Source organism: Pelophylax lessonae (genome assembly GCF_965119305.1).
Source record: "Pelophylax lessonae genome assembly, chromosome: 4".
Lineage (NCBI taxonomy): Eukaryota > Metazoa > Chordata > Amphibia > Anura > Ranidae > Pelophylax > Pelophylax lessonae.
The window spans coordinates 328,693,271-328,720,713 of record NC_138771.1 but is presented as its reverse complement, the minus strand read 5'-3'; the positions used below and the strand labels follow the sequence as shown (position 1 = coordinate 328,720,713).

The 27,443-nt window shown below is 42.1% G+C and overlaps 1 protein-coding gene across 3 annotated transcripts in view; it reads right to left on the bottom strand.

Moving 5' to 3' along the window:
• Positions 1-362: 362 nt before the first annotated feature.
• SH3TC2 (SH3 domain and tetratricopeptide repeats 2) overlaps positions 363-27,443 on the bottom strand; it is a 181,785-nt gene continuing 154,704 nt past the window's right edge. For all 3 annotated transcript variants that reach the window (XM_082254470.1, XM_082254468.1, XM_082254469.1), the window contains 5 exons: positions 23,889-24,039; positions 19,154-19,276; positions 17,004-17,154; positions 10,097-10,293; positions 363-1,164 (listed from right to left, as the gene is read on the bottom strand). In XM_082254470.1, the coding sequence (XP_082110596.1) occupies positions 1,027-1,164; positions 10,097-10,293; positions 17,004-17,154; positions 19,154-19,276; positions 23,889-24,039 (760 nt within the window). In that variant the 3' untranslated portion in view covers positions 363-1,026. The remainder of the gene's footprint in view (positions 1,165-10,096; positions 10,294-17,003; positions 17,155-19,153; positions 19,277-23,888; positions 24,040-27,443) is intronic.

Genomic DNA, 27,443 nt, shown 5'->3' with positions numbered 1-27,443 from the left:
TACAATTTCCTATAGTATATACACAGATTTGTGCATTTTTATTTAAAAATAATGATCTTAAGATTTAGGAATTATTAAGTAGCTCACACACATACTAAGGGCCAGAACTTTCATAAAACATTCCTCTTACTAGATAAAAAACTGGATGTTATTTGTTTAATGTTCTGACATCAATATACTTATTATTACATGAACACCTTCCATCAGCATGTTCATGGGACAGCCCAGACTATAACCAAGTGGGTTCAGCTTTCAAATTAGATGGCTTCTGATGCATAACCTAGCAAACGGCTTGATTTAAAGCGCTGGGCAAACTGTTGGCGCTATATAAATCCTGTATAATAATAATAATTTGGGTGGATCTGGGGTGGATCGAAACTGTGCCAAAAAAGTTAGCAAGAGTGGTTGATGTTTCTGAATAAAAACATTATAGCTAATATATAGCTAATATATAGTAATATTTAGTTGCAAGTGCTGGTGACATCTTTAATAGATCACTTCTTTTCAGTTTAAAAATAGATAACGGTGTGCATCATAAAAAGTGCTTAGAGATTATTTTGTTAGTGAAACATAAGCTTGGACATTTAGCTCTCTCTCTGTTTTGCCATAACACTGTCTTTCTGGAAAATATACCTGATGATTCATATAAGGGATATTAGAGTCGTAAGCTGAAAAACAAACATTGGCTGTAAAATGCTTTGCAAATCTCTCTAGTACTGCGTGGGATAATGAGATTATCCTCTTTATACCTGAGATGCTAACAGTGTGCAAGAGCTCTGTGCAATGACTCAAGGTCATGTATCAGCCCATATACATAAACAGGGCTGCACTTTAGGAGACATAACTCTTGGTATGTTCTTTTCTCTATGGTATTACCCAGTAACCATTTAAATGCATGTGGCATGGTTGGTCCATCTGTTACAAGAAATAGGAGGGATGTGGGACTTTCTCTTTTTATATTAGACAAGGGTATGCATAATATAGTTTCGTTTATATGCTTGTCTCCTGCCAAGTTGTAGACTTTATTTAATGCTCTCCATCACACAGGAACTTCCCATATACATCTGAAATTTTCTCCATGAGCAGCAGCTGAAACTCTTCATTCCCAACTTCAATAGCAGCAGCAAGGGCCAGGCAGAGGTAGGTGGCTGCATCGTCAGCATCCTGTTAATGAAAAATGCAGACCATTTATTCTAAGCGTAGCAATACATTATAACACAGGGGCAGCACAATAAGCAAAAATCAATTTCAAGTTTACTAATAGGTCAGCGCAGGGAGCAACAAAAATATAAAAAGTATGCTATCCCACAGTAACCAATATTTTTTTTTCTTTCATCAGTTTAGAGAAGTCAGATTAGTAAAAGGTGCTTAACTAGTTATTTTGGGTTTCTGCACTTTCCTCTTTTCTTTACCAAATAAGGTGGTAAAACCTTCCGGTCCAGAAGTGGTTAACACACCTTCATGGTTAATGACCAGGCCATTTTTTGTGATACGGCACTGCGTTACTTTAACTGACAACTGCGCAATTGTGCGATGCTGTACCCAAATAAAAACAAATAGAGCTTTCTTTTGGTGGTATATGATTGCCTCTGTGGTTTTTATTTTTTTGTGCTAGAAACAAAAAAAGACCAACAATTTAGAAAAAAAAACTGAATTTTTGTAAAATCTTACCGTAAAATTCCCTTTTCTGAGTCCTCTGACAGTCGCCACCCACTCATACAGTCTACACCAATGGGTATTGACCTCTTATCCACAGGAGCAAGTTAGGCATAAGACTTGTTAAAAACAAAGTAATTTACATAGACATACCTGTAGGGGGCTGTCCCACTGATCCAATGCTATCAGCATTCCCAACTCAGTTTGGTAGCAAGCAGTTAAAGTCCAAAAAACCCCAAAAGAGGGGCGGGGACGGTGACTGTCAGAGGACTCAGAGAAAGGAATTTTACGGTAAGATTTTACAAAAATTCAGTTTTCTCTTACGTCCTCTGACAGTCACCGCCTACTCATACAGTCTTCACCAATGGGATGTCCCAAAGCAGTGTAGACATGAGGGGTGGGAAGCGCAACCGTCACAAAGGCAACGCAGCACCTGGGTCAGAGAAAGAAACCTTACCTGAACAGAAAGGTAAACCCTCTGGGTAACAGAATAGCTCAACTGGAGCAAACAACCCAGGAAAGCAAATAAACAAGGGGGAAACAACCCCAACAGCCTGCAAAACTAGGGCCCCCTTAAGGCACTGCCGCACACAGAACTTTGCGGCCAAAGGAAGCATCAGCAGATGCCAGAACATCAAGTTTGTAGAATTTGGAAAAGGTGTGCACAGATGACCAAGTCGCAGCCTTGCACACCTGGGCCACCGAAGCCTGATGCCGGAAAGCCCAGGACGCACTCACCGCTCTGGTAGAGTGTGCCTTGACAGGGAAGGGCGGTACCCGTTCCCTAATTGAATAGGCCTGTACAATCGTCTGTCTGATCCATTTTGAAATGGTTGCCGCAGACACAGCCATACCCTTCCGAGGTCCCTCAGGAAGGACAAAAAGAGAATCTGACTTTCTAAAGGATTCAGTGGACGACAGGTAGACCCTGATCACCCGGACTACATCCAAGGAATGCAAGGCACACTCCTTAGGATGCTTAGGGTTCGCACACAGCGAAGGTAAGACAGTATCCTCGTTAAGGTGAAAATCAGAAACCACCTTAGGAAGGAAAGATTGGTTAGGTTGCAAGACCACCTTATCCCTATGAACCACCAGGTAAGGGTAGCAGCAAGACAAGGCCGCCAACTCCGACACTCTGTGAGCAGATGTGATAGCCACCAGAAAGGCAACCTTTTTCGTCAGCAGAGGCAGAGAAATTTCCCTGATGTTTTCTAAGGGAGGATGTTGCAAAATGGACAGGACCAAGTTTAAGTCCTAAGGAGGTAAAGGTGCCCTCCGAGGAGGAGCCAAATGACGCACACCTTGAATAAATGTGCGTATCAACGAATTAGACGCCAAGTCGCGCTTAAAAAGGATGGCCAGTGCAGATAACTGGCCCTTAATAGTGATCAGCGCAAGACGCTGGTCCACACCAGATTGGAGGAAGGCTAACACCCTCGCCACCGAAAAGGAGCAAGGATGGATGCCCCTGGATTCACACCAGGCAAAATAAGCTTTCCAAGTACGGTAATAGATCTTACCGGACGAGGCCTTCCTAGCCTTGAGCAGGGTAGGAATGACCGCCGACGAGAGACCCCGATCTCTTAAGACCTGGCTCTCAACAGCCACGCCGTTAAAGCCAGCAACCATAAAGCAGGATGGAAGATGGGCCCTTGAGACAGCAGATCGTCCCGTAAGGGGAGTCGCCACAGAGGCTCGACGACCAGTTGTATGATGTCCGCGTACCAAGACCGGTGCGCCCAGTCTGGGGCCACCAGAATCACCAACTTCAGTTCCGAAACCAACCTGCGAAGGAACCTGGACAACAACTGAATCGGGGGGGAAGGCATAAATCAGGCGATAGTGATGCCAAGGCACCACCAGCTCATCCGAGGCGTTTGCCAGCGGGTCGCGCATTCTTGCCACGAACCTTCCCACCTTGTTGTTTAGCCGAGATGCGAACAGATCCACATCTGGGGTTCCCCATCTCGCACACAGCATCCGGAACACCTCCGGGTGTAGGGACCGTTCCCCCTGGTCCAGGGTCTGGCGGCTCAGATAGTCGGCCTGCCAATTCTCCACACCCAGAATGTGAACCGCCGAAATTCCCGGGACATGAGTCTCGGCCCAAGCCAGAATCTCGGTCACTTCCAGGGCCGCCCCGGGCACTCCTGGTGATTGATGTAGGCCACCGCCGTGGCGTTGTCTGTCTGCACCCGCACAGGGTGACCCCGAAGCTGGTCCGGCCAACGGAACAAGCACAGCCTGATCGTTCGCAGTTCCAAGATGTTTATCGGCAGGGAGGACTCCTCCGCCGACCAAGTGCCCTGGGCAGACAGAATGCCCAGCACGCCACCCCAGCCCGACAGGCTGGCATTCGTGGTGATCCCCTCCGTCAGAGCCGGGGACTGAAGCCACCAGAGGAGATCTACTCTGACGTGGTGGCTCAGAGATATCCTCCTTTCCAAGGATTGAGGAAGCCTGTCCCATCTGGCCAGGATCTCCGCTTGAAGAGATCACGTGTGGAACTGTGCAAACGGTATCGCCTCGAAGGCCGATACCATCAACCCCAGGGACCGCATGCAGGTCCGGAGTGATGAGGATTGGTTGTCCCTGAGGGACCTGACCTCGTTTTGCAGAGTCCGGAGCTTTTCCTCTGGCAGAAAGACTTTTGATTGGGCAGAGTCCAGAACCATTCCCAGGTAAGGGAGACCAACAGAAGGGGACAAGGTCGACTTTTCCACGTTGATGGTCCACCCGAACTCCTGGAGCGTCTGAACGGTAGTTGACAGATCGTGTAATAGGCTCGGGCTGGCACTCGATCTTAACAGGAGATCGTCCAGATACCCCAAGATCGCAATCCCCTGTGCCCGCAACAGGGCCAGCACAGGGGCCAGCACTTTGGTAAACACCCTTGGAGCCGAAGCGAGACCGAAAGGTAACGCCACAAACTTATAGTGTTCCTCCGCGATTGCGAAACGGAGGAACCTCTGGTGACCCTCGAATATGGGGATGTGTAAATATGCATCCTTGAGATCGATGGAGGCCAGGAAATCTCCCGGGCTTAACGAGGCCACCACCGAATGGAGGGATTCCATGCGGAACTTCTGAACCCACACGAAGCGGTTCAGCAAGTCCAGAATCGGACGTACCTTGCCCTCCTTTCTGGGCACAGTGAACAGATTCGAGTAAAACCCCAGAAACCTGTCCTGATGAGGTACCGGGACAACCACCCCCTGGGCGAGGAGATCCTGAACCGCCCGATGAAGATTGCGCAACCGATCTGAGGTCAAATGAAGATTTGAGGGAAAAAATCTGTCCGCTGGAGGCGAAAGGAATTCAATCTTGTATCCTGATCGAATGATTTCCTGAACCCACCTGTCCGGAATCTGGAACAGCCATGATTCTAGAAAACCGCGCAGGAATGGGTGAGGGCGTCCCTTCAGGTTGAGGTGGTGGGACCTGCCGAGCCAGCGTGGCTTGGTTTCGGCTTGCCCGCCCAGGGCTTTTTCTAACCACCCTGGCCCTTAAAGGTTTCCCCTTGTCCTGCGCCTTGAAGGCACGAAAGGACCTCTGACTTGGTTTAAAAGAAGGGCCCCGCTTACCGCGGAAAACTTTTCCCTTGGGGTTCTGGGGCAGCAGAGTGCTCTTGCCCCCAGTGACGAGACGATTCCCCGCATAAGGAATGTCAGACACCGTCTTCCTGGAGGACTGGTCAGCCGACCAGCTCTTCAGCCATACCAGACGATGGGTCAGCACTGCGACACCAGATAGCCGCGCTACTAGAGGAGCCTCATCCAAGGCTGCATCACACAGGTACAGAACCGCCTGACGCATCTGATCCACCATCTCCACAGTAGTCGGAGGGGCAGAATCCGCCTCTAGAGTGCGTTTGAGCACCCGGGCCCAATCAGCCACAGCCTGAGAAACCATAACAGAGGTGAAGATGGGCTTCAGCAAAGAACCAGCCACCGTATAAGCGTGGTGAGCCAGAGATTCCACCCGCATATCTGTAGGGTCTCTAAACACCGGAAAATCCTCTGAGGGCATAAGAGTGGCCTTGTTCAACCTGGACACAGTATGATCCACTTTAGGGGACACGGTCCATCGCGAATCCGTAGGAGACGCGAAAGGGTAACGGAACCAAAACCATTTTGGTACCACAAAAGGGCGTTTTAAATTACGCCATTGTTCGTTCACCGTTTCGTGAAACTCAGCGGGACAAAACCTGTGTCGCCTTCTGGGTCCTGCGAGTCCCAAAGGAAGACTGCTTACCCGGCGGCTTGGGCTCATCTTCTAAATGTAGTGTATCCTTAATAGAAGCAATAATCGCGTCTACAAACTAGGGGATAGATTTATGGCATTTTTATTTATTTTATTTTTTTTACTAGTAATGGCGGTGATCAGCGATTTTTAGCGGGACTGCGACATTGCGGCGGACAAATCGGACCCCTAACTGACATTTTTGACACTTTTGGGGGACCCGTGACATTGCTATAGTAATCAGTGCTAAAAATATGCACTGTTACTGTACTAATGACACTGGCAGGGAAGGGGTTAACCCAGGGGCAATCAGAGGGTTAAGTGTGAGTCTAGAGGGTGTTTTCTAATTGTGGGGGAGATGGGCTTGTAATATCAACACAGAGACCTGTGTTCTTAAATAGTAGGGACACGGGCTCTGTGTTGATAGCAGAGAGAACAACGATCTGCTGTGTTTACAACAGCAGACCGCTGTTCTCTCTTCACGGGGGGGAGGGGGGCAATCACAGGTGCCCAGTGATTTTTACTAGCAATGGCGGCAATCAGCATTTTTTAACGAGACTGCGACATTGCAGCAGACAGATCGAACACCTAACTGACACTTTTGAGGGGAGCAGTGACAATACTACAGTAATCAGTGCTAAAAATATGCACTGTTACTGTACTAATGACACTAACAGGGAAGGGGTTAATGCCAGGGGCATATAAAGGGTTAAATGTGTACCTAGGAGGTGCTTTCTAGCTGTGTGGGTGATGGATTTACTAGATGAACAGAGAGATCTGTATTCCTAAATAACAGAAACACAAGATAACGGTGTTCATCTCTGACAGAATGGCGGTCTGCCTTGTTTAAATCAGGAGATCGCCGCTCTGTCTCTCCGGGGAGTGATCGTGGGTGGCCGGCGGACATCGCGTCCGCCAGACCCACTGATTGACTTCCCTGCTGGCTACTGTACAGGTAGACAAAAACAGGGAAGAAAGCCGCTCAGGTGCAAGTTCAGAACTCGGTGCAGGTCAGATCCGCCATCCAAGCATGTAGACATCCAAAAAGAGAAAGACCGCACTCAGAGATGTTAAATGAAAATCAATAGGACTCCTTTATTCTCCATAAATACAGCAGACAGACAGTGCAATACACGGACAGACGTGTCGGGTTGACGCGTTTCACGATAAAAATCGCTTATTCATAACCACACACCTACTGTACAGGTAGGTCATTTCGCACAATAGAGCCGACTTACCACAGTAAATGTACTGCTGGTGGTCTGCAAGTGGTTGATGTCGTTTGTTTTACTTTTATTTATTAGTTATCATTTTTCCACATTTTTCACTTTTCTATGAAAGTGTTACTAAACCCAAAACAGTAAAATCAGTCTGTATATGCAGTAAAGCATGGTTGTTAAACTCACTGTGGAACCTTGTGTAAAAAGGCTGTTTAATTCCTGTCTTTTCTGATCCTCCTCTCCTCCACTGTCCCCAATACATTTCCTTATAATACAGAGCCAGGGGACAGGCTGCACATGCTCAGTATGGTGTGTATTGCTAGAGAGTTTTTTTAGCACAGGGCCAATCAGCACTGTCCAGACAGAGGGTCAGGGGTCCTAGGTTCTGATAGGGCAGTCAGAGCAGAAAGAAAAATCCTCCTACAAGCTTTAACCAGACACTCATGACATCATCTGCCTACCTCCTTTCCTGTTGCCATATTGAGTTTAGGCGTAATCTCCCTTACCGTGTTGTGATGATGAGGAGATTATGTATAAATCTCCATTTTAGAGATTGTAAATATTTATGTAAATATATATATGTACGAGATATTGAGTTTTGATTTTACATTTAGTTGAGATATGAGTGTCAATTATATCAAGCTGTGTGGCTTTCAGTTGGCAGTCAGTTCTAGGACCCGGTTTAACAAGTCCATTTAAAATGCATGCCTGAGCTACCAGGGGGCAACTGCTATTTACATGTAGACACATACTGATAGTATCATCCTGTAACTTCATCTCTGGAAGACTTTCTGGAGCCAATGCACCACAGGTAGGACTAACCCCCCCCCCCCCAAACAGAGAGGAGTGGTTAGAAAGAGGCTTAATTATGGGAGAGGAAGGTGTCCTATCCTGAACGAGATACGCCCAGAGGAAGGGACAGAGCAAGATAGCTGAACCAATCACTATAGCCCTATACAAGGCAATGCAAGATGGCTCTATATTAGGAAAGGTGAGAGAGAGTGACTTCCTGTTTGGCATGGGAGAGCGAGAGGAATCACTAAGGGTAATTATGAAGGATTAAGGGTTACATTGCATATTCTCTTGGGGTCGGTCATAGTGTGTTTGTATATGAGTATACACTCTATTGTATTTGTTCAGTTAAACTAGGAATATTTTACATTTTGCAGTATGTACAATAGTTAGATTGTTGTAAATTAAGTAGGCTTTTCAACCTATATACAAATAAATAATTGCTGTGTTAAAGTTTTCATTCACAGTCATAGAACTCTCATTATTAACCCAAATATTGTCTGAGATAAATTAACTCTCATATTGTTCGGGTAACACTTCCTCAGGCAATCAGAGGAAGCTTTGTATTCATTCAGAGAATACAAAGCAGCCTATGAATGCCTGAGCACTGCTCAGCCTGACTCAGTTTCATTCTGGGTGTAAATTGGGCTGTTCACGTCCAACAGCCAAAACACAGTGGTGTATATAGTATGTAGCTGAGGTTACATGCAGTTTTGAAAGCATGCACAGCGGATGCACCTGTTAGTGTTTGAAACAGTTCATTTGGGATAGTTGGCCCAAACACATTTTTTAAAGTGACGGTAAACCTGGAAATCAACGCTAACCTTTCCCTACTCTATCCAAACCAAAAAAAACAATTTGGCACTTTTAAGCGTATTTAAAATCAAAAACAAACATTTATTAAATGGCAGTTTTTTAGTCTATAGACATAATGGCCCCAGTAGTTGTCTTCTTTGCAGGCTTGTTTCCCTTTTTTTTTTTTTTTTAACTGGTGATTCTGCCAGTAACATGCTGCCTGTCCTAATGCTTACTGCACTGTATCTATGGAGAAGCAGCTTTGACACCCTAGGATAGAAAGTATGTTAAAACTACAGAACATCATTACATAGAGACAAGGTGTTCTTTAGTTCTCAGAAGACAGCTGGGAAAGCCAATAACATTGTTTGAAATATTAATTTAGTGTACAGGTAGTTGAAATAGTACTATACTATAACAATAGTCATTTTTCACAGGATCAATAGGTATTCTCTGCCAGAATTTGTTCATAAAATAAAACCAAAGCAGACACCACATCCAAGGACCAGTAGGCTATATTATATAATGTTTTTGTTCTTGGGTTTAGATATCCTTTATGTACTGTTATATTACAATACAGTAGTTTAACAGTACATATAAGGATAATAAAACATTGATGAGTGAGTTTGGGGTGGAGGAACTTGACTGGCCTGCACAGAGTCCTAAACCTCAACCCGATAGAACACCTTTAGGAGGAATTAAAGCGAAGACTGTGAGCCAGGCCTTCTCGGGCACATTAGTGCCTGACCTCACAAATGCGCTCCTGGAAGAATGGTCAAACATTCCCATAGGTACACTTCTAAACCTTGCCATTAGAGTTCATGAGTGTGTAAAGGTAGGCATCCCAATACTTTTGGTAATATAGTGTATATATTTATATACATACATATTCTCTTACATACATACACACATACATACATATATACTTATACATATATACTTACATACACACGCACACACACACTCTTATGGCAGAGCCAGTACAGTGAAAGATGTACGGTAGCACTTCATTAATGACAGAACTGATCAGAGGGAGATATTTCCCATCTCCCCACTGCACACAGAATGATAATCCTAATGCGCACGGAGTGTTTAGGGTATGCCCAGGCACATCCGACACACTCCCGACCACCCCCCCCCCCAACGCGCATGCCTATGATTTAGTACTTGTTTAGGCTGTGAAACATAAGCCTTTAGATGTGCTTTAATATTTGTGATACTAAAAACATACAAAGAAAAATCTTTTAATTAAATATACTCTACCTGTACAGTGGGACAATAAAGTGATTATAAACTGTGGAAATGTAAAATAAAACAAAATCCCTAATCTGTTCTTCAACAAAGCCCTTACAGAATTCTATATATGTTATATCTAAGATAAGTGTCACCTTTCTCCTATTGAGCGCGATGTCCCCCAGACGCCAATAGACCTTCACATAATAGGCAGCCTCCACCGCATGTTGAATTGATGAAGAACACACTGACAGCGCCTTGAGGTAACAGTACTCTGCAATTTCATAAATCTGCAAAGTGTAGTAAACTCCTGCCAATCGATGGAATGCAACCAGCTCTTGTAATGGATCCTCTGGAGAAACAGATAAAAAGGATTTAATGCAACAAATTACCATTTTCATGCCTCAAAGGCCGCATCACTGTATAAAGCAGAAAACCAAAAGAGAAGAGGGCTGACACTAGGTAGACTTGATCTAGAGGAATGAATTTTATAAAATGGCAGAGTCATACAGAGGCGGTGTTGGATGTATTATTTTTCTGACCAAGGACAAGTTTGCAGCACAGCAGTTCTGACTTCCTAACCAACCTGTGGCATTAACGATGATTGATAGCTCTTTAGGTGATTAAACCCCACTGCTGCCTTTTTTTTTCTTATAATAGGGGGCTTAAAGAGTAGCCCCACTTTTGTTAAGAAAAAAAAACATTTGTTTCCCTCTAGGATGTGAGGTGTTCAAGGCACGGCATTAAATTGTGCATTCAAAGCATGCCACTTTATTATTTTAAAGAAAAATAAAACTAATTGGGAAAACATTGTTCTCTAAAACCCCTTCACATTATAATACTCACACCTTTCTTCACCCCCATAGATAAAATAAAACCCCTCTAGCAATATACATAAATATTGAAAAAAAGATGCATACATACCGCCTATTCACATAACGTTTAAAACTAAAAGTGAAAGTCCACATTTGTCCCAGTGTTGATGGACAAGGATCCCTTCCCCACTTCTAATGCCCCAAGAAGGAGGTGGGGGTAATATGGGGAATATTGAAACCCCCCTTTTATTAAAGGGGCTCCAAGATACTCTATATTACCAAAAGTATTGGGACGCCTGCCTTTACATGTAAATTAACTTTATTGGCATCCCAGTCTTAGTTTGTAGGGTTCAATTTTGAGTTGTCTCCCCTCTTACACAGCTGTCCACAAGGTTAGGAGCGTGTCTATGGTTTGACAATTCTTCCAGAAGCACATTTGTGAGGCTAGGCACTGATGTTGAAGAAAAGGCCTTGCTCGCAGTCTGAGCTCTATTTAATCCCAAAGATGTTCTACCGGTTTGAGGTCAGGACTCTGTGCAGGCCAGTCAAGTTTCTCCATCCCAAACTTGCTCAATTGTGTCTTTATGGACCTTGCTTTGTGCTGGTGCTCAGTCATGTTGGAACAGGAAGAGCCAACTCTAAGTTGGGAGCATGAAATTGTCAAAAATGTCTTGGTATGCTGACGCCTTAAGGGTTCCCTTAACTGGAACTAAGGGGCCAAGCCCAGCCCCTGAAAAACAACCCCACACCATAAGCCCCCCTATAACAAATGATTTAGACCAGTGCACAAGGCAAGGTCCATAAAGACATGAATGAGCGAGTTTGGGGTGGAGGAACTTGACTGGCCTGCACCTCAACCTGATAGAACACCTTTGGGATAGATTAGAGCGGAGACTGCAAGTCAGGCCTTCTCTCCAACAGTAGTGCCTGACCTCACAAATGCCCTTCTGGACGAATGGTCGAACGTTCCCATAGACACACTCCTAAACCTTGTGGACAGCCTTCCCAGAAAAGTTTTAGCTGTTATGGCAGCAAAGGGTGGGCCAACTCAATATTGAACCCTACAGAATAAGACTGGAATCCCATTAACCTGTATGTGGGTGTAAAGGCAGGCTTCCCAATTCTTTTGGTAATATAGTGAATTTGCCTCCTCTCAGCAGAAAAAGTACAGGTGTACTTTTGCCTCCTCCCAGCAGTGCACTTTTCCCTAGGAGTACCAATTCCCTAGGAGTTCAATGTAAATAAACATATACTTCTTAGACAAAGTCTATTAACAACAATGCGAGAAAACAAATTCAATAAAAATGTCATTAATTTCCGCCAAAGTAATCTAGCTTCAGTTATGATGCTCAGAGGTGTAATCTACATTTTTTAATCCCCTTCATTCAAAACGACAATATGCCCATATTTTTCTTTGTCATAGTAAAAAGGGATGTTGCTCTATGACCAGACAGTTCCAGTGACATGGTCTATCATTCCAAACTCCTGCTGATGTTTACCTGCCACAATTGCATCATTAACTGACAAATCCCCAGCACTGCAGTAAGGTAAGCACAGCATCGGATATCCTGGGTGATATTGTTGATCAAATGTGGTCGTAACCAAACATTGGTTACTGCTAGAAATATGGTTTTGCCATTGATAATCTGAATACTAGTTGACTGTCTGTCTCTGGTATTAGTACTTTGAGTGAATGACCTGGAATTAGCATGCAGATTAGAAAGTGAGAATAAGGTCAACACTCCTGATCTACTATCAGGCCAGGGACTCAGAAAGTATTAAAGCCATTAGATCTGCATGATGGCCATATGTAACAGGCAAGAATCTGGAATGTACTGATGGAAAGGCTGGCACTGAAATCCTGCAGATTTTCTCAAAGCCCATTTATTTCGTATAAACGCATAATTTCTAGTATCAACAAAATGAATGTTAATATGAAAATTACAAGTGTGTGTTCTGGTATGTCCTGATTACATTTAGGGTGCATTTTACTGTGGGAAAGATAAAAATAAATCGGCACAGGTTCAGTAATGTAGGGGTTTAAGGTTAAATCAAAGAGAAATCATAATAAATTTGGTGCTCAGCAGTAGGACAGAGATAAAACACATTACTAATAAAAAAAGCATATAGAAACCATATGTTTAGTCTCTAAAGCATACAACATTCTTTACTAAAAATGACCATTAGAATTAGAATGTTTTTTCTGTATAATTAAATTACTGAATGTCTTAACCTTTATATTTATTTTAAAATTTAAAGTATAACTAAAGGCAAAACTTTTTTTTTTTTTTTTTTAGTTTTGGACAGAGTAGAGATACATTAGAATACCTGTCATTTTTTATTGCTGTCTGTGCCCCCATTAAGGAGATTCAACCTCTCTATTTGTTCTATTTACCATTATCATTGAAAGTGAAAGTAAAAGAAAAATCCAACATTTTGGGTTGTCCCCGAAAAGTAATAGAGAAATCTTCCAATGGGGACAATAGTTCTGGTGACCTGGGGGTCCCCAAGGAATTCTCTTAATTTGTAGGGATTTTCTCTCATTTCCTGTTTGACTATGGGACAGGAAGTGAAGGGAAATCTCCGCAATGGGACACAGATGGCGAAAAATAAATCTGACAAGGGTTACTATTCTCCCTTGCTCTATCCAAAATGAAAAAAGAAAATTGCCAAAAGTTCTACTTTAAGCATGATAAAGTGATATTGTGAGCTCCTTTTGGAGAAGGCAAAAGCCAATACTAACATAGGTAATAAGAGAGATAGATTTAGCATCCATGTTCCAGCACAAAACCAGGATAAAACTGTGGAAAATGTATTTATAAAAGACACAAAACAACTTTCGCCCTCAACCAGTGTTTTAGGAGCCACATATTATTATTATTATTATACAGGATTTATATAGCACCAACAGTTTGCGCAGCCCTTTACAATGTGAGGGATATGGCTCTAAGGGACCCTTAAAGTGGCTGCCATCAGTTCATTATCAACATCTTCTGCATTACTATCTCCCCATAAGCATGAACCAAAGCAGATGTAAACGGCATCATTTGGTATTAATACGATATTATTTGGTATGTGATATTTTTTGTACAGCGGGTTATAGGAATGAGTTGAACACCCCCCTGTTCAGTTCACAGCAGAAGTCCTGAACGGGGAAATGTTCTAACCCGAACGGGGAACCCCATTGAAGTCTATGGGAGCAGAACAGGAAAAGTCAAAAGTGCCCATTTTGAAGGTATATATGCAAGTAATTGGCAATAAAAGTGGCATGGAGGTCTGGGTATTGCCCTAGGAGATATGTATCAATAAGAAAAAAACAATTAAAAACAATCGTTTTTTTCAAGAGCAGTGTTTTGAATTATGGTTAACTACTTGCCGACTGCCGCAAGTACATATACTGCGGTGGTCAGCCCCTCACAGGCAAAGTGACGTATGGGTACGTCACTAGCCTATGAGACTCTGGGGAGCTGGCGCGCTCCCGCTCGGTCACGGACCCCCCCGCGTGTGTGCCCAGTGGACCCGATGTCCGCCTGGCACTCGCGATCGTTCGTTAGAGCGGGAGAAAGGCAGGCGGCTGATGTAAACAAGCCGCCTGTCATTCTGCCCTGTGTAAGAACAGTGATCATATGGTTCCACTATCTAGAACCGTTGATCACTGTTCCTACACCTCAAGCCACAGCCGATCACAGTTAGAATCACGCCCCTAGGGACACACACAACCCCTCCCTCTCAAAAAAAGTCAACCCCTTCACTGTCAGTGTAATTTTACAGTAACAGTGCATATGTATAGCACTGATTACTGTAGTAATGTCACTGGTAACCCCAAAAGTGTCAAAAATGTCAGTCAAGGGTCCGATCTGTGCGCCGCAATGTCGCAGTCCCGCAAAAAAAATCGCAGATCGCCGCCATTACGCGTTAAAAAAAACAACAACAAAAATGACAAAAATCTTTCCCTTAGTTAGTAAACGCAATAACTTTTGTGCAAACCAATTAAAATACGCTTTTTGCAATTTTTTTTACCAAAAATATGTAGCATAAAACAAATTGGCCTAAAATGTTAAAAAATTTTGATGTTTACATTTTTTGTGGGGAATTTCATATAAAAAAATGTGAAAAATATTGTTATTTTTGCAAAATTGACGCTCTATTTTTGTTTATAGCGCATGATCAAAAAAACGCACAGGTGATCAGATACCACCAAAAGAAAGCTCTGTTTGTGGGAAAAAAAGGAAGTCAAATTCGTTTAGGTACAGCGTCGCATGACCGCGCAATTGTCCGTTAAATTCACACAGTGCCGAATCGCAAAATAGGCCCTGGTCAGGAAGGGGGTAAAATCTTCCGGGGCTTAAGTGGTTAAAGTCCAACAATAAAAATGAAAAAATTTCTTTAAATATAGTGTCAGGGGGGTCCCCGTAATGTGCCTGTATATTTGAGCAGCTGAAGCATCTGTAAAGAAAAAAAAAAACACGTCAAATCGCATTTAAAATAACTTGTGGTTACAATCGGCTATGGAAAAAATTGGGTCTGATATGGATTTTGAGGGGAACCTCCGCCAACATTTTTTACAAAAATGCATACCAGACCCTTATCCGGGCACGCAGCCTGGCAGGACAGGAAAGGGGGGGGGGACACGAGCGAGCACCCCCCCTCCTGAACCATACCAGGCCATATGCCATCAACATGGGGGGGTGGGTGCTTTGGGGTGGGGGGCGCTCTGTACCCCTACCCCAAAGCACCTTGTCCTCATGTGGACAAGGGCCTCTTCCCAACAACCCTGATCTGCGGTTGTCGGGGTCTGCAGGCAGGGGGCTTATCAGAATCTGGAAGCCCCCTTTAACAAGAGCACCCCAGATCCCGGCCACCCCTATGTGAATGGATGTCAGGTACATAGTTCCCCTGCCCATTCACCAAAATTTTTTTAAAAGTAATAAACACAAGAGACAGTTTTTGACAAATCCTTAATAAAGAAACAAAAAAAAAATAGTGTCCCTCGATGTAAATTCATCGTTAATCACACCAACTGCCCTGAAAAATTAAAAAAAAAAATGATTCACCTCCTGGGAGGCCTTCTGCCGTATGCCCGCTCTGCGCTTTAAATATTTTTATATAGGCAAAAGGCGGGTCCACCTGGCTACAACACCCGCCACCCGCTCAGCATGCACCCATGTGTGATGTCAGAAGGGGCGGTGCCACTGGGTGACGTAGCCAGGTGCCCCCACCCCTTGCCTATATAAGAAATGTATCAGCACAGAGCAGGTATGCGGTGGGAGGACTCCTAGGAGGCGAGAGTGTTTTTAATTTTTTTTTTTTCGGGTCCGGTGGGCAACGTGATTGACGATGGATTGGGGGACACTAAGTTTTTATTTTTAATGAAGGATCTGTCAAAAACTGTCTCTTGTGTTTATGACTTTTTGTACACTTTTTTGGTGAATATGTAGGGGTACTATGTACCCAATACCCATTCACATAGAGGGGGTCAGGATCTGGGGCCCCCTTGTTAAAGGCCCTTGCCCACAGACCCCAACAACCACAACCCAGGGTTGTTGGGAAGAGGCCCTTGTCCCCAACAACATTGGACAAGGTGCTTTGGGGCGGGAGGGGTCAGAGCCTGATATGGGCATGTGAGGGCATGTGGCCTGATATGGTTCAGAAGGAGGGGGGGAGCTCGCTCATCCCCCCCTTTCCTGACCTGCCAGGCTTGCCCAAACAGGGTGCAGAATGCACTGTGCAGCTCTCAGTGCATTGCAGGGTGTTCGTTGGGGCGAACACCCTGCAAATTCAGGTGGCTTACTTCCCTAGTGGCTTACTTACTAAATGCCACAGGATGGTGGTACAAAGTGTGAGGGAATTCAATTTAGTATCAGAAACATGAAATAATCACTCTATTTATATAGAGATGCCAGTATGTTGCATTATCTTTTTGGCTCGTGTTTCAGACATTTATTGCTTTTGAGCATTTTCTGCTCCTTTTCTTTTTGCTGTTTCTCTCATTTTATTAATTTCTTTATAAAATGCTAAAAGTATTTATCCTTCCCAATTAGATATTTTTGTTACAGTGTTTACAAGTAGAGAGGGAAAATGTATTATCAAAGAGAGTTTTTAGCAGTTAAGTAAAATATTAATCACCACAATGGTACTATAGCACTGAGATAAATTCTCTTGTGCATCATCATATATTGTATTGTATATACAGTACAATATAGTGTGTGCAAAATTGAAAGTGTAACCTAAAGTTTAGCATACACACCCACAAGCGTGCCGAGTCGGACCGCCATAGTGGCAAATTCCAGTGACGCTTTATAGTCTCCTTGGCTTATTAGTAGCTGAGTGAGTTTATGGTAAAGCCGCAGCTGTGATTTTGTGTCCTCCAACTTCTTTGCTAGTGGTAGAGCACCTTCCTGTAAACAGGGTGACATGAAAAAAAGATCTTAGTTATATACAGAATCTTATAAATCAGAAAAATAAATGTACTGCAATAAAAGATGTTTTAAATAATCGGTTTATGTTTGTATTGCCATTTTAGCATGTTTGGCATTTGCCATAAAGACTAGGATATATGTGGGTTGCACAACTTCAGACAATCCTCTTTAACAATTTTTTAACCATTTTTTTAGATAAATACATGTGTGCAATTATCTTGAATGTGACCTTGTAATTTGCCCATTTAGTTGTTCTCAGTGAGGCATAACAACTATAGGGGAGATCCACTAAAACTGGTGCTCACAGAATCTGGTACAGCTGTGTATAATAACCAATGCACCATGTTGGAAGGCAACGTGTTTTTCTTGTTTCTTGTTCTGGATGGTTGAAACCTGATTACACCTGGAAATGCCAGCAGAGCAAGGTTACCCAGCAGGGTGTTCGTGACAAGGAGTCATAAATGGGAATTCATATCCTCACAGGATGTTCTTGCATAGGCCTCGTGTTGTGAGGTATGGGGGTAGAGGAGCCTCAGATAAGACCTCCTGGGGAGGTTATACCAACAGCAAAGGCCAGCTGTTACTGAAAGATGGCCCAGGTCAAAAACAGTGATTTATGGAAGAATGGCACCCCTAGTGGAGAACATAACATGCTTTCTGGAAAGATGAGATATTTCCTGTTGATTAGGAAGGGTGGCCTCTTATGAACTGTCATTGGACAAGCAGACACTGGGTGTTTATGTGGGTTGTGTCTGAGTGGACTTTAAATGCAATCGCCAGCTAGAATTATTTCTTTTTTGCGCTTGAGCCCAGCTGAAAGATACCGAATACCGAGGACGCCCATATGTAGAGTATTATCTGTGCTTGTTTTGTCTTATATGCTCTGTAGTATCCTTTTAGTGTCTTATGTTAGCATTTCTACATAACAAATTAGATTCTTGCTTATTTAAGCAGTGTGTTCATTTTTTTAGCTAGCATTGGTATTATATCCTTGCTATTAACCTTATCAGAGCTTTGATAGACTATCATAAGAATAGACATATAATACATGATAATACATATTTTTAATAAATGGGAGAGGTTCAAAACCACCCCATATTTATTTCACACCAGTTTTAGTAAATCTCCCCCTATATGTTCACTACATTCTGAGTGTACTACAAATTTCCACAGCTGCTCCATTAGCAGAACAAAAATGCAGAGATTTGCTTATCTCTATGGATAACATGACTCTGAGCTGATTTACTAAAGGTGTTGAAAATCGTTGCACAATAAATTCTGTAATTATTCACTTCAAATATCCAGTCATGTCAAAAGTAAATTTATGGTTACATATTCAATCTTCACATGATTGGGTATTTAAAAGAATGCAGGAAATAGCTTTTCATATGATTGGATAAATATTCACAAAATGTATCATGTGAAGATTCTCAGTTCCCCTTGATAAATCAGCCCAATTGTATTTTATATGTCATGCTGCTTTTTAGACATAGTCTGGTGCTACATTTTCCCACGCTAACTCACACTTGAAAATGCAAACCCTGTTCATGTTTTCATAAATAAAATATCTTTTTCATTAATCCCCTTTTTTTTGGATTGAGACATTATTGCTGTCTGTGAAATTAATCTTCTCTATTTTTCCTGTTTACTATCATCACTGAGAGTGAAAGTGAAAGAAAATCCCACATTTTAGGCTGTCACCAAAATGGGAATAGAGAGGAAATCTTTGACTAGTTCTGGTGACAATCAGGGATTCCCTCACTTTGGAAGAATCTCCTCTCTTCTTGTTTTGGCTATGGGACAGGAAGTGAAGTGAAATCTCCCCAATGGGACACAGATGGCAATAAACCTGATAGGGGTTATAGCCTCCCTAACTCTATCTGAAATGAAAAAAAAGTTTTGCCTTTAGTTCTGCTTTAAGTGTATATATCCGGTGGTCATATCGCTGATTACTCGTCAAGTTTTATGTGCTGATTACCTTATAAAAAGACAGAGCTCTCTCTCTCTTCTGTAGCCCATGGAAGAACACATCTCCTGCAGCTTCATACAAGTGCAATGTAGCAGTAAAGTGCTCGGACTTCTGAGAAGCCTGGATGCCAGCCTGCCATAAAGTCATCAAAAGTTAAATTCTGAATTCCAAATAACTGAACAATCAGCAGGCATTGAATCATGTCCCTGAGAGGTCTGCTTTATCTTTAATACATTCTTTTGCTGCATTAAACGGGTGATCTTCATTGTGTTGTAATAGCTGAGACTAGAGCTGCACGATTCTGGATAAAATGAGAATCACAATTTTTTTTCTTAGAATAAAGATCACGATTCTCAGTGTAACATCATCTTTCACATTATACAAAAAAATTGGGCTAACTTTAATGTTTCGTTTTTTTTTCTTAATTCAATAAGTGTATTTTTTACCAAAAAAATAGCGTTTGCAACAACCACCATTTTATTCTCTATGGTTCTAAGTAATTTTCTAGCAAAAAATACTGATTTTTACTTGTAAGTAGCAAATGTCAGAAAAAGGCTTAGTCTTTAAGTGGTTAAACCAGTGTTTCTCAAACTTTTTTTAGTCAGCGCACCCCCTAAATTTATGGGCAGTCTCAAGGCACCCTGTTCTAAAATGTAAAAACTATTCTAATAATTTTACATCATGTGGCAGCATTGACACACCTAGGACACCCAACATTACAGGTGATTGATTCTTACAAAGCAAATGCACTTTTGCACACTACTGCTAACTAGTATTCCAGGGTTTTTCCTCTCCCTCGGTTTCTCTTCATCACTCAGCTAATGTTACCCCAGTGTTGAGGTAGAGAGGCAGGATGGGGGAAAACAAAGATGGTATGTAGGCCATCAACATCCTTCTTATCAACACTGATGATATCACTGGTTATTAGGATGCCGGTGCTGGAAGGTTGAAAAGGTGCACCTGTGGCTTTGTGTAACTAATGCCCCATACACACGTGCAGATTATCTGCAGATTTTTGTCTGCAGACTTACCAAAACCATATAATATGAGGTCAAACCTAAACACTTTCAATTTGTATGCAATCCGGCAGGCCCTTGCACTACATAGAAAAGGTAAGTCTGCAGACAAAAGTCTGCAGATAATCTGCACGTGTGTACGGGGCATAAAAGGAAGTTTTGATTCACCTGCTGGCTTGTATACATTTTTGGGCATTTTTTAGGTATTTTGCCAAGGCACCCCTGAAGAAACCTCAAGGCACCCCAGGGTGCCTGGGCACACTGGTTGAAAAAGGCTGGGTTAAACTGACCTCATTTACTGACCGAAGTTCATCCCTTTGATCTAAAAGAACCAAATGATACAATGTTTCTTTTGATCTCTCGGATCTGAGCTATGTTGTGATAAACTTTGCTGGCTGTTTATTTTTTTTTCTTTGACAGCTGTGAGCACAGAACTGCTCTGCACTTACATGAAACGTGGAAATGCCAGATTAACCAGTTAACAACTGCCCGCTGCAGTTATACTGCGGCAGGCAGCCACTCCCAGGTAAATCGCCGTACATGTACGACGCTCACTCTCGGGAGGCTAGGGGGCGAGCGCGCGCCACCGGGGGGAAGCTGATGCAGTGGGCAGATGGCTCCAATTGCCACCTGACACCCGCGATCGTTCCCTGCTGAGAGAGAAGAACGGTCATCTGTTGTAAACACAGCTGACCGTTCTTCTCCCTGCAATGATCATAGAGCCCATGTGATCCTTCTATATAGAATCACATGTCTCTATGGTCATTTCAGAAGCCACGCCCCCCACAGTTGTAATCACTCCCCTAGGCTCACATTTAACCTCTTGATCACCCATAATGTTAACCCCTTCCCTGCCAGTGTCATTATTACAGTAACAGTGCATATTTTTAGAACTGATTACTGTAGTAATGTCACTGGTCCCCCCAAAAGTGTCAAAAATTTCAGTCAGGGGTCCAATCTGCCTGCCGCAATGTCGCAGTCCCGCAAAAAATCGCAGATTGCCGCCATTACTAGTAAAAAAAAAAAAAAACAATAAAAATGACATAAATCTTTCACGTAGTTAGTAGACGCGATAACGTTTGCGCAAACCAATCAAAATGCGCTTATTGTGCTTTTTTTTACCAACAATATGTAACAGAAAACAAATTGACCTAAACTGTTAAAAAAAATTATTTTTATTTATATTTTTTTGAGAATGTCATATAGCAGAATGTGAAAACTATTGGGTTTTTTTTTCAAAATTGTTGCTCTTTTTTTGTTTATAGCTTAAAAAATAAAAATCACACAGGTGATCAAATACTTCCAAAAGAAAGCTCTATTTGTAAGAAAAAAAAGGGCATCTATTTTATTTGGGCACAGCGTTGCGCGACTGCGCAGTTGTCCGTTAAAGTAACGCAGTGTCAAATCGCAAAATAGGGCCCGGTCAAGAAGGGGGCAAATCCTACCGGTCTTAAAGTGGTTAAGATCGTGAGGAGGGTTGAATCGAGATCAAGTTTTTTTAACGATTAATCATGCAGCTCTAGGTGAGACTATAATGTCATTCATCTCTACCAGTAAGCTCTAAAGTTACATAGAATATAAGCCATTATATCTATTTTTATATGTTTTTATGTTTATTTCAGTGTAATTAAGGATAAACGTTAAAACATATTAAAAAGCATACCTATACACTTCTCTCTCACTAATAATATATATGTGAACCCTTATTTTGTAAAACAACTCATTCCGTTTAAAACAGAAATGAGAGGCAAACCATTTGTATATACAATATATATGGAAAAAAATATAAATACTTTTTTTGAATAAGTGATCACATAATCTCTATTCTCTGCTGCAAAAGGTGCTTGGAGAGCTAGGGATGGAGAAAACAGCATACACTGATCTTCCCAGTGAATGGCTGTGCAGAGGGGTGTGTCAGCACAAGACTGATCATTGGAAGCCAGGCAGCACAGAGAGAGACCATGCTGGTAAGGATGTGCTTCTAAGCCTAATGTGGCCAGTTCTGAACAGAAAAGCAGGGGGACTGGCAGGAATATCAGCTTTTTCACACAAAGGAGGAAATAAGAGAACTGGATACTTTAACACGAGTATATGGTACAAAATACAAATATCAGCAATATAAAATTGTGGGGTCCCCCACACAGTTAGCAAGTACTCAAAGAGAACACACTGATCGCCCCTGATGTTAACCCCTTCCCTGCCAGTGTCATTATTACAGTGACAGCGCATTTTTTTTAGCACTGATAACTGTATTGGTGTCACTGGTCCCCAAAAAGTGTCACTTGTGTCAGATTTGTCCGCCGTAATGTCGCAGTCCCGCTAAATATCACTGGTCGCCGCCATTACTAGTAAAAAATAAATAAAACAATTCTTTAAATCAATCCCATAGTTTGTAGACACAATAGTTTATGTGCAAACCATTTAATTTACGCTAATTGGTATTTTTTTTTTTACCAAAAAATATGTAGCAGAATACATTTTGATCTAAATTTTTTTTTATTTTTTTATTGGATATGATTTATAGCAAAAAGTAAAAAATTATTGTTTTTTTTCTTCTTTTTCGGAATTGTCTGTCTTTTTTTGTTTATAGCACAAAAAATAAAAACCACGGTGATCAAATACCACCAAAAGAAAGCTCTATTTTTGGGGAAAAAGGGACACCAATTCTATTTGGGTACAGCATCACATGAACGTGCAATTGTCAGGTAATTTAACACAGTGCCATATCGCAAAAAATTGCCTGGTCATGAAGGGGGGGGGTAAACCTTTCACGGCTGAAGTGGTAAAGCAGAACTAAACTCATCAATTTATTTGGTTCTCAAAACTGTTTATTTTATGGAGTTCCGTAAATGACAACTTTCACAGTTGCTTGTGCTCTCAACTAAACTGTGAAGCCATCAAATGGCTGGTGTCATAACCGATCACATGTGCAGCACCATGGCAACAGCAGATCAAACAGAGGCTTAGATGGCAGCTTCCTTGGCTGTAAAGATTTGGAGAGTTTAGTTCCACTTAAGAGCTGATACTGGATCAATATCAATAATGAGGGTAGCAGATGGAACCATCCCCCGACTGTGGAATATTACTGGCTCTGCTCCCAGTGGGACTATGTTGAAATAACCATGACAAGTAGGTGAACCTAATTGGAAAGGTTTTTGTTCTGCTGGCATCAGCCTAAAACTTGAAATACCAGTTTGGAAAGGATTTTTGTTAGACTTTAAGCCTCTTGCACACCATGTGCAGAGATGGGCATTTTTCTAACGTAGGTCTCTGTAAGAACACAACGAAAACAATTGTTTTCTATGTGCCCTGTTCACACCACAACATTTTTTTCTGTGCGGAAATATGCAAACATGTATTCGTTTTTCTGCATGAACCAAGAAGTGGTGTGATCAGAGCACATTGAAAACACTTGTCTTCTTTGTGTTCTTGCAGAGACATACAAAAAAACATATTCTTTTCACATGGTGTAAAAAGAACAAGCCCAAAATTTTTAATTTTTAGTTTAACAAGTCAAATCTGCATTTTTTTCCCATCAGTTTTTTATGCAAATATTTTATGAGGCTTTAGGCATTTCTAACCACATAATTGTGAACATTGAGGGATAAATTGTACAAACTGAGATTTGACCCAGACTTGAACAATTTGAACATTCTGAATCACCACAATCCTGAATATTATACATATATATTGAATTGTGTACAGATTTCTCCTTTGGTATTACTGACATGCAGATAAATCTCAACAAGCTCATCCTCTCGCAGTAGATGATACAGTTTTCCAGCTTGTATCCATCTTTCAGCAGACTTCTCATGCTGTCCCAGGTCAATGGAAATCCTCAGACTTTGCTTAGTATAGTCTAGTGCTTTCCGTAGAGACCTGCAAAGAATACAAACATTGACACAAAGCATATAGAGTTCGCAAATTATTTATGCAATTTAAAGTGAACCTGCCATGAAAATGAAAGCACAATCTACACATAATAACTTTATAATTAAAGCAAAATTACCTGGTCTCATTTACTTTTATAAAGTTTGTTGGGATCAAACTGGTCCAAACAAACTACACTGTTCAAAAAAATTAAAGGAACACTTTTAATCACAGTATAGCATCAAGTCAATTAAACTCCTGGGATATTGATCTAGTCAGTTTAGTAGCAGAGAGGGTTGTTAATCAGTTTCAGCTTCTTAGGTGTTAATGAAATTTAAAAACAGGTGCACTAGATGGGCAAAAATGCGATGACCTCCAAAATGGTAATGGTTTTACAGGTGGCGGTCACTGAGATTTTTTTCCCTACTCATCTTTTTTGACTGTTTTTCACTAGTTTTGCATTTGGCTAGGGTCAGCGTCACTACTGGTAGGATGAGGTGATACCTAGACCCTATAGAGGTTGCACAAGCAGTCCAACTCCTCCAGGATGGCATATTGATATGTGCTATTGCCAGAAGGATTGCTGCGTCTCCCAGGAGAGTTTTAACTGCATGGAGTAGATTTCAGGAGACAAATAGTTACTCTAGGAGAGTTGGGCGGGGCCATAGAAGGTCCTTAGCCCATCAGCAGGACTGGTATCTGCTCCTTTGTGCAAGAAGAAACAAAAGCCCCATTTTTGCCAGAGCCCTACAAAATGACCTCCAGCAGGCCACTGGTGTGAATGTCTCTTACCAAGCAATCAGAAACAGACTTCATGAGGGTGGCTTGAGGGCCCGACTTCCTCTAGTGGGCCCTCTGCTCACTGCCCGGCACCATGGAGTTCAATTGGCATTTGCCATTGAAGACCAGAACTGGCAGATCCGCCACTGGTGCCCTGTGCTTTTCACAGATGAGAGCAGGTTAACCCTGAGCACATGTGACAGACGTGAAAGGGTCTGGAGAAGCAGTGGAGAATGTTATGCTGCATGTTACATTATTCAGCATGACAGCTTTGGTGGTGGGTCAGGTATGTTCTAAGGAGGCATATCCATTGAGGGATGCACAGACTTCCACAGGATAGAAAATGGCACCCTGACTGCCATTAGGTATGGGGATGAAATCCTTGGACCCATTGTCAGACCCTACGCTGGTGCAGTGGGTCCTGGGTTCCTCCGGGTGCATGACAATGGCCGGTCTCATGTGGCAAGAGCATGCAGATAGTTCCTGGAGGATGAAGGAATTCATACCATTGAATGGCCCCATACTACCCTGACCTAAATCCAATAGAACACCTCTGGGACATTTTGTTTCGGTCCATCCGATGCTGCCAGGTTGCAGTGATGCCCTGGTCCAGATCTGGGAGGAAATACCCCAGGACACCACCTGTTGTCTCATTAGAAGCATGCCCAAACATTGTCAGGCATACATACAAGCATGTTGGGGCCATACAAACTATTGAGTTTTATTCTGAGTTGCTGCAAAGAAATTTCAGCAAAATGGAGTAGCCTGCTGCATCATTTTTTTTTAACTTTGATTTTCAGGGTGTCTTTGAATTCAGCCCACTGTAGGTTGATAATTGTCATTTCCATCAAATGATTTTGCATCCTTTCGTTCCAAACACATTACCCAGTCCATATCAGTATAGATACCCAGCATGATATCTTTCCTTATTGAGATCTGATGTGTTTTCAAAGTGTTCCTTTAATTTTTTTGAGCAGTGTATTTACCTTACTAGTAGCCTCAAAGTAACCACTTAGGTCACAACTCTGGCAACTCCACTGAAGTTAAAGGCGCTATTGGGATATTTAGCATCCTGAGAGACAGGGCTCCTGAAACTCTATTTCTAACTTCAAGTATAAATGTAGTCAAAATTTTTCTTTAGTTTTGCATAAAGTGGAGAGGGATTAGAACACCTATCAGTTTTTTTTTTTTGCTGTCTGTGCCCCCATTAAGGGAGATTTACTCTCTCTATTTGTCCTGTTTACCACTATTATTGAAAGTAAAAGTAAAAGAAAGTCTCACATTTTGGTTTGTCCCCAGAAAAGTAATAGAGAGGAAATCATCCAATAGGGACACTAGTTCTGGTAAACTGGGAGTCCCCAAGAAACCCCCTTAATTTTCAGGAATTTCCTCTCACTTCCTGTTTGGCTATGGGATAAGACGTAAGGAGAAATCTCTGCAATGGGACACAGATGGTGGGGAAAAAAAGTTTTGTCTACAGTTCTACTTTGAGGGAAGCTAAACACTGTGGCACAGCTTTGAGTTTGGTTCCCAAAAACAAGCAGCCTGAGCCAAGGACATTAGTTACATAGTTAGTCTGGTTGAAAACAGACACAAGTCCATGTAGTTCAACCAATAAATGGGAAATAAAAATAAATAAGTAAATCATACAATCCCATATACACAATCCTATACCCACAGTTTATCCAGAGGAAGGCAAACAACCCCAGCAAAGCATGATCCAATTTGCTCCAACAGGGGAAAAAATTCCTTCCTGATCCCCGAGAGGCAATCAGATATTCCCTGGATCAACTTTAGTATCATCAAATGTTAGTATCCAGTTATATTATGTAAAGTGTATTAGTGTGGCACCTAAAATCAGAAAGCACCCATTGACAACCTCTTCACTGTAAATGAAGAATTTTAAGAGTCAATGTGAAATGTACCTATTTATATGTATGATTACATGCAGAAGTTTTCACATGTGCAATCCTGAACTGGCTTATCATAGCAGACGAGAATGTTGTAGTAAAGTGTTTTTACAGTAAGGTAAGCATTTAAGCATTTAATTTTTATTTATCTTTGCTGCCGCCTCTACTTGAAAGTATGGGGAGCTGCAAAGACAGTTGAGGTCATGTTTTAAAGGCTTATAGGTTCTGCATGTAAAATAAATTAAGCCTATCAAGTTATTTTTTAAAGCTGACCTTCTGTGGTAAATTAAAGGTTTGTTTTTTTGACAGCCCCTGCCCCTATCACAAATACCCTTAAAAAGCCATTTAAGAAAAAAAAAAAAAGTTTACAACCCCCCCCCCTCAAAAAAAATCTTTACCTCCGCCCCTGTCTCTGATGCTTCCGGGAGGCATGGGTAATGTCACTGTGTCTCCCAGCAATGCTGGAAGCTCAAAAACCAGTAAGAATGCACTCCCATCTAAGCAGGGAGGGGCGAACAGGTCGAGGCAAGTGGTTTCTGGGGGCAATGAATGGTTTGTTTACAAATGGCTCACAGATTGACACAGACAGGTGGGAAACAGTTACCACCCCATACCCAAAAGTATCTGAATAATGACCTTAAGGGGCAGAATGACCAGTTAAGCTGCAGATTTTCAGAAACTCAAAATGACTTTGAAAATGCATGTATGTGATTTTGACAATGG